General features: G+C 40.0%; 1 protein-coding gene across 2 annotated transcripts in view; it reads left to right on the forward strand.

The window, feature by feature from the left end:
* The window catches only part of SAMSN1 (SAM domain, SH3 domain and nuclear localization signals 1), a 75802-nt gene that overhangs the window by 37994 nt on the left and 17698 nt on the right, over nucleotides 1-20110 (forward strand). For both annotated transcript variants that reach the window (XM_083737115.1, XM_083737114.1), the window contains 2 exons: nucleotides 14497-14568; nucleotides 15459-15614. In XM_083737115.1, the coding sequence (XP_083593241.1) occupies nucleotides 14497-14568; nucleotides 15459-15614 (228 nt within the window). The remainder of the gene's footprint in view (nucleotides 1-14496; nucleotides 14569-15458; nucleotides 15615-20110) is intronic.

The raw sequence follows: 20110 nt of genomic DNA on the forward strand, positions 1-20110 counted from the left end.
TTTTTATTTCCCTTCCCTCCCTTTATTTTTGGCAGAAAAAATTGCTGCATTAGTGTGAAATCATTACTTGTGAAAGGAATTGGGGAGGGAGAATATTTTGGGTTCAAAATGAATTTTCACAGTTAGATCCACTTTTTCCAATTTTTGGTAATTTATTTTTTAATGGCCTTTATATCTAGCATAAAAATATTACTGGTACATCTGTTCTGATGACTGGCTTGAATAATACAGATTTTCATTTTTGAAAGAAACAAAGGGTTTTGGTTGGGTCAACAAGATATTGTTTATGGATGGATTCATATTTTTTCTTATCTGGTACTCTAAGCTTTCTGTGACTGTTATTGTGTGTATGTGAATTGTAGGTGTTTGTATAAAAATGTTAATGTTTTATATGAATTTCAGATGGTATAATGTATTTATTTTCCATTTTTAAAAACACAGGTCACTTGGAAATCTTTAAGGTATCAAGTGACTAATAAATCTTATTACAAATAAGAGTATAAGACAAAATTTTTCTACACACATAAAACCTTTAAGTTCATGCAGTAAGTATGAACTTCCTGAGCTTCCTAAGACTGATCTTCTGATGATAAAGGGATTTTCCCAGATTGAATTACACTTTCTGCCACTTTCTGGGGAAAGAATGGATGAACTTGTACTATCAACAGTAATCTTGAACAAGTCAATATTTTCTGGGAAGATAGAATGGATAACACAATCCTCTTTTCACTGATTTAAAAGCTGATTAGGATTGTAATAAAATGGATGAATTAATAATTGGCATCAATAAGTTATTTAATCTTATATGTTTAATGATGGGCAATGGCCACCATGGGGCCGGCCCTACCACTGCTTTAGGTAGCATTTGCTGAGCAAAAGCACTCCAGCTGTTTCTCCTGAGGCCCCTGACTATAGCTGTCAGTTGGCAATCAGAACTATGTGTACCACCTTCTAACTAGATCTGCTACCCTTGGGCACCCTGAAAGATGGTATGCCATTGCCAATGTTGAAATAAGATTCAAATGCCAGCCTGGTTGGATTCTTTGGATGGAATGGGGGAAGGGATGTGATCTCGTCTTTTGCCTCAGGTAGCAAAATGTATTGGGCTGACTCTGATGGCTGCTAAGCAAGGAGGTGATTATCACACCACTGGAGAGACTTTCTCTCCTTCAACTTTATTTTAGATTAATACTGTAAGCTATCATACAAATGTTTTTATGTAGAAGGTAGTAGTATGAATTGATTTTTATAAAAACACATTTTCACACACTTGGTGAATGGAATTGCAATAGTAAACCAGCCCCTACCCCTGCCCTGCCCCAATGCCTCACCTTCAAAAAATATACCTTTATTCTTTAGTGGCTTTCACAGTCTCCAGTAAACTTCACCAAACAGTTGCCCATCATCGGGGGTGGAGTTGTGTTTGAAACAGCTCCATTCTACAGCTATAATGTATTGACCCCTTGCAGAGGGCTGATAGGTCTAGAAATTAAATCTGGCCCCTCATAGCTACAACATTCAGTGAGAAAGAAAATATTATCATGGACACATTGCTCCTTAAGCCTTTCTGCATGCTGGGAAAAGATGGCAATTTTAAAACACCTTACATGGTTCCTCTGAGAGGAGACATCTCTCCAGACACTTCAGAAGTGCATAGTATTGCCACACTTTCACAATCATTCCATCATCTAGAGTGGCCGTGTTCTGCGTTATGACTGCTCATTGAAAGTCTCTGGATGACTGGCTTTCTACAAGTTTAGAACTACTATGTGAAAAATTAAATGGCCACTCCTCAGTAAATTTCCCCTTCTAGTGAACCACCATTGTAGCTCACCAATGTTTGTACCCATCACCACGCATTTTCTCTACAATATTTTACTGGTACTTTTTTATTATCTTAATCAATGTAATTTCATGGGAAGGAAATGACAAAATAAATGACAAATGTACCACAGGGTAGTACATTTATCTTTTATTTTGCTATGATATGTATTTTGATAATGTTTAATGCAAAAGCATAGTGGTGCTAAGCCAGTGTGTCTTCCACACATTTTATACTGATTTTCACTACGTGTTTAAAAGTAGGGAACAGTGGGGAAAACCTAACTAAAATCAATTCTGCATTCGTCATACTGAATTTTGCAATTCCCCTCTAAAGAAGATTGTTACCAAACTAACCATATGGTTGGGAAACATTTAAAACATGCACCTCTAGTTGCAAAGGAACTGGCAGGATTTCACAATGAACTTCCTTGCGTGCCTTCCTGAATGGTCAGGCATTGCATTCTACAAAAACTAGTAACAGTCATGCTTAGTAGTTTCAATATTTATCTAGCAACCATTTATTTTTCTTTTAAAATGAGCTTCAGTATAAACAAGAATCTCACTTCAGTGGGTAAACTGAGCAGCTACACACAGACACTCAGTGTCTCTCAGAGATGCATTTTTTAGGTCAGCATACACACACTATCATCTTCATATTGTTGGTATAGCATGTTTTTGGTGTTCTGAAAGCACCTTTCTGTAGAACAGTTATAAGCCATCTTACATCTTACATTTCCTTGTGTGGAAAGTGACAACGCCATATGGGAACCTCCTCTTGGGGAGAGTTTTGTGACATTGTTGGACTGCACTTGTGTAGATACTCCCCCACATCCTTCCATGAAGATATTAACCTGAGAGGTACCTGAGCCATTTGGTGTTGGGATTACTTTGAAGATAATCAATTGGTTTTGTAAAAAAATCCCCAAGTATATTGGTATATTTTAGTCTTCGGAGAATTGCATAGGCTTCACTAATGTTTTGCTATTTGAAAGGAGGGGGCAGAAACAGCCTCCCTTAAGTGTTTATGCTCTTTAAAAGGACAGATGGAAACAGCCACAATTAACTCTTTCTCATCTGCAAACAAACACAATTGGGAAGGGGTTGGCTTCTGCCATGGTATTTATTGTGGTGTTGCTTTTTAAGTAATCACTCCAGTTTATCGAAACTTCAATCAACTTAGTGTTGTAACCACTAAAAACTTTTCCACCAAGAGCCATTTATCTGATGCTTATGGTAGCAGTTTGATAGATATGAAGTGCATCCGCTTTGTGCATTGCCCTTGGACAAAACACAGCTGTATGGTGATATTTTAAAAACCACCATGACTCTAATGGAATTAACTGGTATAAAAGGGAACAGATATATTGGAAGCCTGAAGTGCCAGAGGGTCTATGAAGTGCCTTTTTTTTTTGCATTCCTTGTTGAACAAATCAAACTGTGTCATGTTCCAGGCCTGTCTGGTGCTAGGGCAGGAACACTCTGAGCATAATGCCAAAAGTAAAAAAGATACGTAGTTGCTTGTGTGGCACAACTGAAGGAAGCCTCTGGGCAAACACTGAGTGCAGTATAACTGTATGTGTTGCCTGTGCTACTGGACTTTTGGCATCTCAATAAACCGATAAGCATTTTTTCATAGAGTACAGTGTGCATTGAACAGGGAGGGAGCAAAGAAATTGATGTGCTAGAGGGTCTATGACCTCTGCGTGGCAACTGCTCATGTTGTCTGCACAGCATGCAGGTGTGGACACCTGCAAAACAATGTCTGCAAAAAGCGCTTTTAGGAAAAACCTCAAACTGCAGGGCTTACAGGCTAATGTGCACACAGAGACACACTTCACACAGTAGCATGTAAAGAGCTGCTCCCTTCATTCCTAAAAGCAGGGAAATGGTAGCCGGTGGAGAATTTTATTCTCCTACAAATGGAAAAAGCTGCTTGATGAGGATGAATGAGTTTAACTTTGTCCAGGAATGGATGGAGGATGGGGCACAACCACAATCAAAATTGCTGGAATCTAAGGGCTGATTTACTTAATTTTTGTACAGTTTCAGACAGGATCCTGATTGTATAAACTGACTCAAAAACTGTATTTTAAGTTCTATCCATGGTGACTCATTCACACGTGCAGGTCATTACTTCCTGTTGCAGTTCTCAAATCATGAGCATATGCTTGTGAACAAAGTTTTAAGTGCATTGCAACTCTGTGGGTTAAACCACAAAGCCTAGGACTTGCCGATCAGAAGGTCGCGGCTTGAATCCCCACAACGGGGTGAGCTCCCATTGCTCGGTCCTTGCTCCTGCCAACCTAGCAGTTTGAAAGCACATCAAAGTGCAAATAAATAAATAGGTACCACTCCGGCGGGAAGGTAAACAGCGTCTCCTTGTGTTGCTCTGGTTCGCCAGAAGCGGCTTAGTCATGCTGGCCACATAACCCAGAAGCTGTACACTGGCTCACTCGGCCAATAAAGTGAGATGAGCGCCACAACCCCAGAGTTGGCCACGACTGGACCTAATGGTCAGGGGTCCCTTTACCTTTACCTTTACTACCTAACTGCCCCATTTTTACTGGGACATTCCTGGAATTACAGAAGCTGTAGAGCACCTTGGGTGGCTGGCCGCTGCCACCTACCACAACATGCATGAAAAAGGGCCGCAGCTTTGTGATGTACAGTGCCACTTCTAGAAGTAAATCAGTGTGTGGTGTGGGGGTGAGCCCCTGGCACACAGCTGAGTGGTGGTGCAGTGTGGCATGCAGTAGTGGGCATGCGCACACACAAGCCACTAAGGTGGCGTATGTGCAAGCGGTGGTGCTCGGGGGCGGGCTAGCAGACAAGCAGTGGCGGCAGTGGGATTGGGGGGGGGTACAAACCAGCAACTGGTGGTGGCGGTGGGATGGTGTGGGGGAGCATGCAAGTCAGCAAGCAGCAACAGGAAGTTAGTGCAGCAAAAGGGGGAGAATGTCCCAATTTCTTCTTAGGAGGTGGTGGAGCAATTCAGTGGTTTGTTATTTTATTTTTAAAAATGAAACAAAATTGTGCTTATGGATCAGATAGATTCTTCATAAATTTCCTACGTTTTCTCCTGTTTAACGGTGGATACAATGAATTCCAAAATAGCAGATACAAAAATAAAAGTTACTGTCATGCCAAACATTCATTATTCAAAATATAATTGTGGGTTTTAAAGACCAAGATATGCAACGTGGAGACTGTATACCATTAATGAATATTAACCAGGGTTAAGCTTTCTAATGTTATTTCAAAGGCATTTAGGAGATTCAGATTTAAAACAGAAAAGTTTAGATTTCATAAAGAAATTGAGCCCATAATTAATCAGCTACTCATATCATTGTAGCTGGTTTCTACAACCTATTTGGCAGTCACATTCCTCCCCCCCCCCCCCCCCCATTTACATTTATTCCTACAATAATGAGAGGTGATGAGCTGATGATAAAGCTACATTTTTCTGGCTTCCAACTGTGTAAATTTATGCTTAGAGGCAGAGATGGCACATAGGTCTGTCATCAAAGGTCTTTAGTACAATCCTCTAAGAAGACTGTCAAGGTATTTGCAAGTTCTGCAAAACAGCCACAAACAGATAACATCTGGGTATGATGATTTTTGCTGGAAATACCTGTAAGCATTATCGGATGACACCCACATGCATAGAAACTTGTCTTCATATTCAGTTAAAAAAAGAACTTCAGGTGACATTACAGATAAGGTTTTCCTGTTTCCTGCAGGCCTTGTAAATTAAACTGGGTCAGAGCTAACATCGGCTGCTTCATCATCACACAAGTGCGTGTGTGTGTGGGGGGTGTCCATTAGTCAAAGTTTCTGCAGCCAACAATACTGCTTATTTTCTTGTATTCTGTGTAGACAGTTGAGCCAAAACAATCCCCTAGAAAACTTTGTTTACTGTGGTAGCTCCTATTTATTTCAGTGAGGCCTACAGAGGATAGTTTCTTAATGGTTTCCTGTTCATGATTGCTTGTTGATGTTTTTAATTTTTTAATTTTTTCACTGAGATGTTCCTTGTTTTAAATTTACATGTTTCTTCAATTGTGTTCATATATCATAACATTCTCATTTTAAGATTTATTTATTGATTTAACACTAAAGACAATTTCGGAAGTTGTAATACAGGTAACAAAAGACAAATTTAAAATCATGTTAAAATATATTGTTGTGATGGTATTTTAGGTCCAGTTTGCTAATCTGTGACCCTGTAATTGTAGAGATTCAAAATCATAATGAATTGTGCCATCATCAGTTCTACTATTATATTCCCAAAAGGTGAATGGGATTTTAAGGATCATTTTGGTTTTCGTGTTGCATTTCCAGAGCTCGCTGTCTCCCATCTAAGATTGTGCTACATGTATGTCAGGCATCATTTAAAAAAAAAAAAAATAAGTGCAGCAAGAGGATGTGGTTGAAGGTTTTTTTAATGGTGACAGAAAACTTCCAGTAATCCAAACCAGATGGTTCTAATCTACTAACCTCATTTTTAAAAATAAATAAAAATGATTATGATACTCAGACAGAATTTACCCTATTTTGCATGGCAGATTTTTCTGAGTGTTGCTGCACTATATCACTGTACATAATGTGAATGTGTGTGAACTTAATTAGATAAAATATCTGCTTATCTAATTTGAAAAATATCTGAGATTCAGAACAAGGAGCAACAATTTAGAGAAAAATATTACTTCAAAGGAAAGAGGGCAGAAGAGTTGTGAGTCATGCCCCTGACGCTGCTTTGTCCACATCTTTGGATGTTAGGCTATTCACCCAGTAGGGCAAAGTAGTGAGTACAGAATTTGCCTGCCTACTCACTTAGGTGACTGCATAATTTGCTCTTTTATAGTGTAAATGCATTGTTAAAGTGGCTAGTCTTTTACAGTGGACATGTTGTCCAACTGGGATCAACTTGCCGAGGCATTAATTGATAAGAACTCAAGCTCTTATTAATTCATGTGCTTTTTAAGAATAAGAATATCTATTGCTTTTCCAACATCAAAGTGCTTTTCAGCAACTGAGAAGTGAATAAAAATAATAGAATAGATACCAAGAATAAACACAACAAAAATATAACTCAGTCAAAAACACTCTCAATGAGAAATTCCCAAGGCCAGATGTTTTTACAGTCTCTCTCTCTCTCTCTCTCTGTCTCTCTCTCTCTCTCTCTGTGTGTGTGTGTGTGTGTGTGTGTGTGTGTGTAAAATAAGTTCTGAGTGGGATTCACGTAGCAAATCCTGTCAGTGGAAGCGCTCTGCAAAGGTCTTCTTCTCCTCTCCTCCCTGCATGCCCCCCAAGTGGCTTGCAGGGGTCAAGAGAACCCTCTCTGAACAGCTCATGGGGAAAGGGAAGGGGAATTCTCCTGTCTGATATGCCCGCATAGATGGAATGTTTGTAATAGTGCAATGTTCAGTTCAACCCAGTGTCATTTAAACTGTAGGAGAGCTTACAGAGCCCACATAGATATCCTATGAGTGATATCCACCATTAGTCAAACTTACGTGCATAGATTTCATTAAGTCTGCTCCCAGTATGACTTAGTTGGACACCCAATGTATCCAGGCCATCTGCATACTGAACCCGTGTCACTTGAATAACCTATACAGTACATTTGGTTCCATTCCTGCTCTAAAAAATGTGGCGCTGGGCCAAATATGGAGCAGCTTCAGTTCTGGGGTTTTGATTACATTTTGCTCTTTCTTTTCTGCATTTAAGTCAGCAGGTTTCAGTTTTTAACATCTGTCAAACAGCTACTCAGCTGGTCCTAGTTATTTGTAAACTTCAGTGCGATCAACCTTGCATTTACTTTACATTTAAAAAGTCCTTTTACAGATTTACAGTCCGCTATATAAATGAACTGGAGACAGGGCAATCCAATAATATTTGAAATAAATTTTCTTCACTTTGCACTCAAAGGTGAAACCTCTGTGGAATTGACTACACAAAGTCCTTCACTCTATATTTTTCTTCCTTATTAACCTGCTGCCTGCAACATCAGCCATTTGTGCTCATTGAGTTTACAAACCTTCTCCTCCAAAAATCCTAAGAAAAGATTTACTTATTTTTATTTATTTAGGATTACATGATATGGCATATTTGCTGTGCATAAAACTGTCATTGGCTTTTTAAAAAATAAAAAGTTTAGGTTCAAAAAACCTGGTGGGTTGGGGGCTGCTTGGGCATGAGGTTGTTTATAAGCCCTGCTATATTCACTGCAGCACTCAACCTCAGGTGATATAAAGCATGCAAAAAAGAACTTTCTGTCAGTTTTATTATTTCTAAAAAGGTTCCCCTTGAAGGAGAAGAGTGACCTTGTTCTGCTGAGCTGACATGTGCCATTGAATTAATGGCTGAGCTTCGCTTTAGGGAAGCTTGCAGAAACATTACAACTCTCGTGGCTGAGTTTGCTGTGCACATTAATCAGGTAAACCAAAATGATGCATCAAACACTCATTTAAAAGTAGTAAAATTCCTCCCTCCCCTCCACATTCCTTTTTTTTATAAAAAAAATCTTCCTAAGAATTAGTGTACAGTTGGTCATTGCTTATGGTCAAGGGCACTGCTGGATGGATACAGTAAAACATAGCTGAGGGGACTGAAACTTTTCTTAATCTCCAGCTACTAAAGAAGCTCAAGAAGGAAGTTAGATATAATAGGGACAGGTTAGGACCTGCATTTAATACAAACCTTATCTCCTAGAACATATTTGCTCTAATTCTCATGACCATAACATTATTTGACATTATGATTCATAACAATGTGGTAGCAACATTGATAAAAAAGGAACGAAAGAGTTTGATCACACTTCCAATGAAGACAACAGGGAGTTTATCATTCATTTAATGGAGGCCATGATCAATGGCTTCAGGCAAGACAAACAGTTTCTCCCATTGACAGTGATTTTTGTAATAGTCTGTTAATGAGATTTATGAAGTATTTAATAGTGCTTAAGAGTCCAATGCACCTTTTATTTTTCCTGCGTCATTTTGTTGTGGTCGTTAACTGAACGTAGTGCTCTTCTGGAGCTCCCAAAACTAAAGTTGTGATAGACATGTCCACAAAACAGATTTAAAGCAGATTGTGCCTGCACACACACACACACCTATAATGAAGAAAGCATTCATCTAGAGCTTTCCCAAATTGTGGATCTCAACATAGTTGAACATCCCCATTTTTCAAATTTTTCAAATTTAATGACCAATAATCACATAGCATGGGGCAAAGAAGGTAAATGCCATCACAAAGTCGAAAGCCTTAGCTTAAAGAACTGAGATGCTTTCAGGAAATGGTTATTTATTATGTATGCCAATATCTGCAAAACATCTCCACAGAGACACAGCCACTAAACTTGCTAACAAAGTCAACCACAACCTGCTTTTTGAGACCAGATCAGAAGGCTGCCTTTACAAAGAGAGCATATATTATGTTGAATGCCCCAGTTCTATAATGTCAAAAAGCCCAGAATGTTTGGAAGCAGCTATGGACTAGGTGGAGTGCTTCCACAACTGCATGGCTCAGAATGGATGAATTCTGCCCCATAATTCTTAACAAAGCAGGAAAATGCCATGCACGAATAAAAAGAAGTGCCTTGTGAACAAAGCTGGATGAATATTTGAGATGTGAACAGCTCACTAAAGTCTCTCAACAGTTATCCTAAGATACTAACCTAGTTCCAAAGGAGCACTTATGGTGATGAAACAGTTTATGGCCATATTTAAAAAAAGATTTTGCACACGGGACAAATAAAAGCCAATGTTATAAAAGCAGGTGGATGAACCTCATTCCTGTTCAGAAGACCAGCACATGATCTCCCACTTCTTTATCCTTTGTCTTAGTGGTGCATGAGGCTCTGTGTTGTCTTTCCTGAAGTGCATATTTACCATAGGTGCAATCTAATAAGCACTGATCTCATACAACCCCCATTTGTGCTCATAGAAAAGCATAACTTGGCATCTTAAGGCTGTCTGCCTCACCAAATGCTAATAAGCTAGACAGATAATTCTTTAGTTAGCATAACCTAACAAAGCACAAGATACGGTTTATGGCTGTCTTGGGTCTGGCTGTAAGCATTAGTTCTGTTAATATTTCCCAGTATTAAATGCTGATTATTACTATTGAGGAATGTGATGCAGGGATTAACTCTGGCTCTCAGGAAGTCCAGTGTACTACAGACCTCCCAGAAAGGAAGAATGAGAGTTAGTGATGATTTAGATGGGGAATGGAAAATACAACAATTATAACAATGTCAGCACCTCAACCAGTAGCACATTTACACCTCCTGTCCTCTGTGCTGAAAACCTCTTCTCAAAACGATATAGTAAAAATTAAGGAGGAGGGGAAAGAAGAACATCCTAACAATAGTAACAGGCATCTGTTGTTGTTTAGTCGTTTAGTCATGTCCGACTCTTCGTGACCCCATGGACCAGAGCACGCCAGGCACTTCTGTCTTCCACTGCCTCCCACAGTTTGGTCAAACTCATGCTGGTAGCTTCGAGAACATTACCCAACCATCTTGTCCTCTGTCGTCCCCTTCTCCTTGTGCCCTCCATATTTCCCAACATCAGGGTCTTTTCCAGGGAGTCTTCTCTTCTCATGAGGTGGCCAAAGTATTGGAGCCTCAGCTTCAGGATCTGTCCTTCCAGTGAGCACTCAGTGCTGATTTCCTTCAGAATGGATCAGTTTGATCTTCTTGCAGTCCATGGGACTCTCAAGAGTCTCCTCCAGCACCATAATTCAAAAGCATCCATTCTTCGGCGATCAGCCTTCTTTATGGTCCAGCTCTCACTTCCATACATCACTACTGGGAAAACCATAGCTTTTACTATACGGACCTTTGTTGGCAAGGTGATGTCTCTACTTTTTAATTGACAGGCATACTTATATGTATATAGAGCCTTCAGTTAAGGAAAAGCAAGGTGGAAAAGCAAGCAAGAAGAAATGGGTGGCCAACATGGTGCCATCCAGATGTTGCTTCACCACAGTTCTACAGCAAAAACTGTATTGTTTAGCCCTTTGCAATTTGATTTATTTTTTATCAGCCAGCTTTGCTGATATGCTCTTGATGCTTTTAATGATGTTCTTGTTGTAGTATTTGTTCTTAAGCTGTACACTGCTTTGTTATCTCTTCTATGAAATTGTGATTTAGAAATATCTGAACAAAAAAAATAATCCCTGATTTTTGGCTATGTTGGTTCATGGGGTATTTATGAATTAGTACTTAAGAGTTCATAGTCCTTGCCAAAGCAGAACATCCTCCAGCAACCTCAACTCCGTGTGACTTACAAGAGGGAGGACACCAGAACTAGCTTTACAGGGGCTGAATTGTTGAAAACATAGCAGTGAGTTGACCAAGAAGTAAGCTTGTTCACCAGCTCTCACATTCCTCTTCTCCTGGCAAATCATCCAATCAGAAATATTTTGGTGCCCAAAGGGAACCTCCTGCATTCTTTCTCCTTCTTAATGGGTGCATGCAAACCCTTCCCTTCCCGCAGCACATTTTATGTTCAGGGGGATTAATTTGCTTAATGTAGTCATCCTTCCAAAAGAGAATCACTTAATTTTATGGGATTCTGAATACCAGTGTCAAAATCAATGGCCCATTCTCTTCCAAGAGACTTGCATTTGCTTTAAAAGCTTTTGTAAAACTGGAAAATAAGGCTCCCACATTACACCAATGGCTTCACCGGGCAGATACTCACTGAAGCTGATGTGGCGGCTGGCACAGGCGAGCAGAAGGACTCAGGAGTCACGTACACACACACACACACACACACACACACACACACACTGCAGGCCCTCAGCTCCTCAGTGTGTTTTTCTATACTGTTGTCATGGGGTTGAATGCATTTTAAAAGGTGGCAGCTATATTGATTACTTAATGGGGAGAAAAAAGAAGTTGGGACTGAGAATTGCTGAAGTAGCCCTGCTTAATGCTCTCCTGTGCAGCAAGGCCATTATCGAGAATGGTGGAAACCATCCTGCAGCTCTTATTAATGTTTAATAAGTACGGCACAACACAAAGGTACATGACAAAATAGCCCAAGGCCTCTGCTCAGATAGGATAGAAGATTGTTGTGAGCCTCGAAAGGAATAACTGATTTCCCTCAGCTCTGGCTCTTTATGAGAACAGCAACGATAAGCATTATTTCCCCTCTGCTCCTCAGTGTCTCACTATCACATCGGCACTTCAATAAACAGGGATTCATCATAGGCATCCCGAACGCTACTGAAAGGCACTGGCTGCTAAATTTGTATCATGGCACGAGCCTGTTCCTCAATTAAACATTGTGGTGAATTGTAGCCTTCCTTCATTTATCTACAGTGCTGTGGGGCATATTCAGCAGGACTGAAAAGTCAGCAAAAGGTGTTAATCCTGCCTGATAGGCCCATAATCTTTGGTGCTGTGTGTGTTATATCACACTACTGAGATGCCTCTCACCACTTGTCAGGATATTGTTCATTGATTTAATATAGAAAATCTGTAAATGAAATGTTAACTGTACGAACTGAGGGGGATATCTGATGCCCATTTGCAAAAGGTACCGTATACACACACACACACACACACACACACACACACACACACACACACCATATGTAATCGGTAGCAATGAAAATGCTCTGTTACCTTGAATCAAATAAGGGGGCAAAGTAAGCTTGATATAAAATTACAGTAAGCCAGGAGTGGAGAAGCTTTCGTAGCTCAAGGGCCATATTGACAGACTGTCCGGCAGCTATGTGCATGGGATGGATGTGATAACCCCAGGCCTGAAACTCTCACATGCACCAGTAGTGGCTCACTAGGTGGGGCAGAGCCACTACACTAGTTTCCAGCAGATGGGGCAATGCTGCCTACCAGAAGGGGGGAGAGATGAGACAGGGAGATCAGTGTGCTGCAAACGCATTGGCAGACCCAATTTGGCCTTTCTGCTGGTGGGTTTGCACCATGATAACCTCCCCATTGCCCCATTTTGGGGGGTGGAGGAGGTGTTGAAAATGAATAGCAATGCAATCCTAAGCAAATTTACTCTGAAGTCATTTCCACTGTACTCAATCAGATTTTTTTTTTCCACTAGTGAGATTGCAGCTCTAGATAAGGAATTATTCCTCAGCCTTGAGGATTAATGTGGGCTATAAAATCAAATAAACAATCAAAAGAGGGTTGCAGCTAGCAAGACTGATCTTCATGTGATTGCGAACTAGTTGTCCAAATGATAATTTTATTCCATCAGTAAATTGTCTATTACTCTTTATTTTTAGCTTCAAAAGAATGTAAAAGAAATGGGACCTAACACAGGTAGTAAATTTGTGATTTATTACCAGGACTGTAATAAGATGAGGCACCTTCCAGACTGAAAATTATCCAAGGAAGTTACTTTGTAAAGTGTACCGTTAGTGTCAGTTGCATGTACATCATTCTTAGAATCACCACTGCTGAACTTGAATGCACACTTGTCACTTTGCATAACGGTCAGCAATGCAAACATACCCATAATGAGACTCTTTCAGAACCAACCATCAAACCCTTGCAGAACCAAAAGGGCAATATGTAAATATAGCCAAACTACCTTTAGTACCGGGATGCGGGTGGTGCTGTGGGTTAAACCACAGAGCCTAGGACTTGCCAATCAGAAGGCCAGTGGTTTGAATCCCCGCTACGGGGTGAGCTCCCGTTGCTCAGTCCCTGCTCCTGCCAACCTAGCAATTCGAAAGCACGCCAAAGTGCAAGTAGATAATAGGTACCGCTTTGGCGGGAAGGTAAACGGCATTTCTGTGTGCTGCTCTGGTTTGTCAGAAGCAGCTTTGTCATGCTGGCCACATGACCCGGAAGCTGTACGCCGGCTCCCTCGGCCAGTAAAGCGAGATGAGCACCGTAACAACCAGAGTCGGCCACGACTAGACCTAATGGTCAGGGGTCCCTTTATCTTTACCTTTAGTACATATGTTTTGTTGTTATAAAAGAAATGGAGTTAATAGAGTAGCATTCAGTAATACTGAGAATAGACTCACTGAAACCAGTAGGGCTTAAATTAAGCATAACACTAAATCTGAATCCAACTATTGTTCCTACCTTATCCTTTGTTGATTTGATCACAATTAAAAAACACTTTGTAGTACATTAGGAGTGTTTGGCAAACCTGCGTAGAAGATAACAAAAAGTGTGTGTCTTAAGGCAGACATTTAAAGCACATCCAATGCACATTTGAAACATGTCCCTTCCTCCCAAAGAATCCTGGACACTGTAATTTTCCCCTCCCATAGCTATGGTTCCCAGCACCTCTAACCAACTACAGTTCCCACAATTCTTTGGGACGGGGAGTCATGTAGGTTGGGTGTGCTTTAAATGTATGGTGTGGATTTGACCTTAGTTACTTTAAAAGTCAACTGTAGCTACCTGCTCAGGGTGAGATTGATGAGTAGAGCCATCCTTTGGGACTGGACTCAGGATATGGGTAACAATTGATAACTTCCAACTCTGCAAAGTTCTGATTGCTCATCTATAATGTATTTGAATCGCTGACCATATGTCAAATATGAATGCATAACATGTACCAACTGGAACACTCAGCAAAGTTATGAAAACTTTGTATCAGCTTACTCTAAAAATAAATAATTATGCTAGTGTGTCTATCTATATTTATTTTTTTCTTTTCATAGCGAGCAAGTAGCTTTGGGAACTTTGACCAGCGCAGACATCAGTCAGTTTCAAAGCCAGATGATTCATCTGAGGTTTGTATATTACTCAATCTAGTTATTTTACATAACGGCTCCTTAACTTCTGTACATGCAACAGAAGCACATTGTGCAAAATACAGTGGATTTTGCACCAACTGAGTGAGCAACTGACTCCTGAATTGAGTAAAATTTGTGCAGACTTAATGATTTGATGATATAGCACACAGAACCTTGGTTTTCGGAGGGGAAAACACTCAAACAGCAGGTTGCTGTTGTTGAGAAGTTGTACATCTCATAGTCATCTATTGTCTATTGCCTGTTACATTGCTGGTAATTAGTTATACTAATTAGTTATACTAACCTTTTTGGAGATTTACAGAGGCATGTCCAAACACAACTGGACAAGGGCCAACAAATCTTGCTTTGCCTTGTTGCCAGCCAGAGTACTGTCATCATTACCTTATTCCCCCATCCAAGTACAGGGGGAAGGGCCTTCTTACATTATGTTGCATTCAAAGCTCAGCCTGGCTGTGGGGTGTGCATGAGAAAGAGCAGCCCTGACCTCTTCCACAGTGAAGCTCACCCTCATTACATTTAGTCTCAGACATTCAAAAAGTGCCGAGAAGTCTCCTGGCTCTCCAAGTATCTCTGAGGTTCAATGCAGTATCAGGGAGAGTCTTTAAATTTCTCCCATGCTTCTGAAGTCAGTCTGGTACTTTTCCAGGCACTGAAGAATGGCAGGGGCTGTTCTTGATTTTGTGCTCTTTCCAGAGCAAAAGATGTAGATTCTTACCAGTGGAACTCTTAACACAATTTGCCTGTAATGAACAAACTGTAATTTGGGGGCAGAAAACAATGACTTGCTACATGTATCATCAGAAAGCTTCACCAAGAGACTCCTATAAAATTTTAAACAAACTTTTTTTCTTTTTTAAAAAACCCAGATATGTGAAGCAGATGCTGTAAGTGATGGTGGAGAACTGGGACATAGCAAATCACCAAATAGTGGGGGAAGCCTTGGAAAGAAGATGCGGGCCATTTCCATGACTATGAAGAAAAAGATGGGTAAAAAGTACATCAAGGCACTTTCAGAGGAGATGGTAAACATATCACTAAAATCTTTTGATCTTCTTTATCTGCTTGTGGTTTAACTTCCGGTTTTTAAGCTCTGCTGTCAAAGTTGCTTCATATTTAGCTGTGCGTGTCACTGTGTTCAGGCAACATCATAAACACTGCGGTGATATTGCAAAACTAATCTGTAAAGTAATTTTCTCCAAACATATTGAACTATGCTTAATCACGCCAATCCACTTCTTTGAGTGAAATTTTTATGTGCAACTGATTGTGCGTCTTATTTCTGCAAATGAAGGCTTTGGGAACGAAGTGGGGAGAAATGTTCAGATTCTGTTAGTGGCAGTAGATTCAACACCGGGATCCACCTTAAATCCTAGGTGTTGCAATTCAAATACTTTCCCTTATTCACTCCCATTTGGGAGTTGGAATGTTCAGATGGGGATGGGGAGATTACCGGTACATCTCACACTGATTTGAATAAATAAATCAATTATTTTGTTGCAGACTTCCAATACATTAACTGAATTTTTAATAGAATTTCTGGGCTCCCATTGTACACAGTGGTATTTATCCCTGAGTAGACATGCATAGGTTTACACTTTGATGACTAAGCTGGAAGTTACCCTGAGTTGCTTTTTTCTCTATTTGATATTGTGTGTTATAAAGTTTTTCTAAGTCTTTTTCACCAAAACAAAATGCCAAGTTGTTGTTGTAATTGTATTGAAAGAATGCCTCTCTTTGACTACTGTTTAAAATCACTGGAAGCCAAAAGTAGTGCATAACTCCCAAAAGGGCAGGTCTCAGAATCATGCCCTGAAGAAGTTATATTCTTTGACCCCAAAGCTTTTTCTGCTAATCTCAGATGTGAAACAGCTGGCTGAAGTTACTTAGGGCAGAACTACACATTATTCAAAACCATGTGTAATAAAAAACCAATGGCTACTTTTCTAATGGAGGGTGGAAGCAAGTGTAGATGCTTAACTCTGTCTTTGCCAGCTGCTTTTCCCTCCCTCCCCAATCAGAATCTCAACTTCTTTTTCTGCCCAAAGCTTGCACTGTGAAAGTAAAGATGTGTCTGGATCTCTGCAGTTTGGGACAGTTGCTATTTGGAATGGAGAAGTAGTGGGCATCCTCCTTTCCCTTTTCCACTCAAAGGGTTCCCTTTGCAGCTATCAGACTTGTGTGATATGGTCCTGTGGCCCTGCTTCTGTCATTAATTCAGTGCACATGGTACATACAATGGGGGACCCTTGATTAATATTACTTCACTTGCTCTGCAACAGATGTTCGGGCTGAGGCTAAACCCCTGTTCAAATTAAATGCTGAGTTGATGATAGGCATAAATAATCAGACACATCTTTTGGCACAAAGGTGTGTTCAGTGAAATAGTCATTCTGATATTTATTTTTAAAATCCATTAATGGCCCGGGGAAGACTGTGAAAAGTAAAATGGCAGAATTTGATGAAAGTACTAAAGTAGGCTATGAAGAATTACAAAAGAATCTCAGAGCCCAAGCAGAATGGAAAACTATATGGCAGCTGAATATCCCTTAACTGAAGAAACGCACCTTGGAAATATAACCCAGTCTACATAAATATGGTTAGATACTGAATACACTATTACTGCCAAGTAAGGAAGTTTGGGAGTCACTGTGCATACTTCCTGGAAATGTCAATTCAGGCCACTGAAGTCTTGAAAAAGCAAAAAATGTTAGTGATTATTATTCAAGGTGACATAAAATAATATGCTAATTCTCTATATAAGTGAATGGTACAGTCTCTTGCAAAAAAGTGATAGCATGTGAATTGTCAAAATTGTCAGTGGTATGTTAAGTTTTTCATGTAAAGAGAGTCTAAATGAATATGATTTTTCAGTTTTAAGGGTGGGAAATCCAATAGCCACAGCATGCACAACTGTGCATAAGGCAACAAAACGTGGTGGGTGAGCAATACCACACAGGAGTGCACATAGGAGTTACCATTTCTGAATGATCTTCCATGTGAAAGTGTCCAAAAAGAAAGACATCAAGGAGAAAAATTCTAGCTAAGCACAATTCCTACAGTCTTGTTTTCCCTTGCAGGGAAGGTTAGGTTGGGGGGGGGGGACCCAGAGGGGAGCATTCCACAGTGTAACCTCCCACCAGCAGGATGAATGGGTACCACTTTGGCATTGTACAACCCTCATTCTGTTATGAGGGTAGACTCAGTCTAAGTTGTTGAGACAATCATCTGCAGTTTGGTAAAAAGAGACCAGGGTTTGACCTATATTGGATGCAATGGATTCTTATGGTGTAGCTTTAAAATTCCTACTTTTTTTTTGCATTTTATATATAGTTAACAGGTGGAATTTAAGAGTGCAAACGTGGTAAAAGAACTGGACTCAATAATTGACTAGATGTAAAAGAATATTACCAGAAGGCACACAGTTCTTTTTGATAGTGGCAGTGTGCACATTTGCCAATTAATCAACAAGCAACATGAATAGACTAGTAACTAGTGGGGCACTACAGGTAGGGGAAAAGGCTACCAGCCAACAACAGAAACCCTCTTGTGGGAGCAATGGATGATATTTTGCCACTGTGAGAATAGTGGACAGAATACTGGGGTAGATGGGCCATTGGCCTGATCCAGTATGCTCTTCTTATGTTCTTAACGAGTTACAGAAAAGCTTGTATGAGTTGGTCCTAATCCAATATTAATACATTTTGGAACATAAAAATTCCCATAATGGGCATCATGGGGAAATGTGCTTCTCATCCTGTGTGCAGCTGCTTAAATCAGGCAGCTTTTGAGTCTTATCTGGGGCATCTGATCATTTAATCCCTTACTAAGCCAAAAGAAATTGCACTTTGTCATCAAGGTAATGCATCCTGCCACCCAAACATGAACTTAGAACTGCAGAACTATAGAAGTGGAAGGCACCTCAAGAGTCATCTAGTCCAACCCCCTGCAATGCAGGAATCTCTACACAAGGTCACCCATCCAATCTGAAACTATGCTGGACCCTGCTTAGCTTTGTGGATCATGTAGTGGATTAATAGTGTCATCGCTTTTGTCTTACTCACCAAACCTAATAACGTGAATGTGCTGTAATCTCCCAAGGTACACGCTACCTCTCTGTCATGCTGACTTCATATGTTGCAACAAGAGGGAGAAGTTGCTTCCCGAGTTCCCCTTTTCTTGTGAAGTTATTGTTGCTTAATTATTTAACTTAGACAGTGACACATAGCAAGTGGCCTCACTGTTACAATACGTTCCCATTTTAAAAATAAAGCAGTCATTACTTTAAGCACTCTGGATTAAAAAAACACCCCAAAACAAATCATAAGCAAAGGTAACCAATCCTGTTAGGACATAAGAAGAAGAAAAAACCTTCAAAATCCACAATTTGGAAATACGTTTTCTCGGGGCCAACTAAAAATGTCACAAAATTGTGGTAAGTTTTCAAGATCTTCTAAACTCTTCCTTGGTTACAAAGAGGAAGGAGTGAAGGGGACGAGGAAGAATTTAAAGTACAAAAATTCAGCTAGATGTTATAGCCGTGAGGTCAGTTTGTGGATTCAGTTCCAAAATGGAGATTGTAAGCAGAATTAGTCCCACCCAGGTGCTGCAGATAACAGCTTCTGCACCAGAATTCTGGGATAAAGAAAAAATGGCTTCTCCCCATTTCAGAGAGATTTAAGACTGGTACCAGCTACAGCAAATTTTAGATGAACCCAAGTTTCTGTTAGAATAAATGATTCCCCCCCCTTTTGCCTATTTGTTTGGTTGCTACCTACAATGACGTACTTGCAGGGCTCAAAACCACTAGGATTTTTTTTTAAAAAAAAAATGATGTTGCTCTGTTATGTGAAAGCTAATAATTATAGCCTTGACATACATGTTTGTCCCTTGAATTCTGAAAAACAAAGTGATTTTCAATCTGACAGCAGTTGCCCAGAGAATGGCAGAGAGGAGTGATCACTTTTTCCAGTTGATAGGAATTGTATGTCTTCTGCCAAAATTGCCTTCATTTCAGACAGCCTTGCTTTCTTTTGAGTTACTATATATGTTTAGCAAGCTCTTTCTCTTACTCCCACCACCACTACCTACACATGGCTTTACTAAAACCATAACATGTGACATCTCAGCTAAAACATCTGTTCTCGCTGCCTATATCCTTCGGGAACAGGTTCAAGGTTCATGCATTGATATACAAAAGCCTGAACGACATGGGTGCAGGATACCTTATATCCCATTATCACAGCTCAATCACTGAGATCATCTGCTTGAGCACTGTTAGTTGTCCCCATGTTACAGAGGCCCAGCTGACCTCAACTAGAAGTTGGCTATTTAGTGTTGCTGGTCCCATGTTGTATGTAGAATGCTCCTCTAGCAGAGATTCAGCAAATATTCTCCCTTTTGACTTTCGACTATCTCTTGGTGACTTTTTTATGCCAACATGCCTATGCAGATGTTTAAAATGCCCCTTGATTAGCCAGATATTTTAATGACCTCTTTGTATCACTTTAATTTTTTTTTA

The sequence above is a fragment of the Podarcis gaigeae genome (genome assembly GCF_964106915.1).
Source record: "Podarcis gaigeae genome assembly, chromosome: 4".
Classification (NCBI taxonomy): domain Eukaryota; kingdom Metazoa; phylum Chordata; class Lepidosauria; order Squamata; family Lacertidae; genus Podarcis; species Podarcis gaigeae.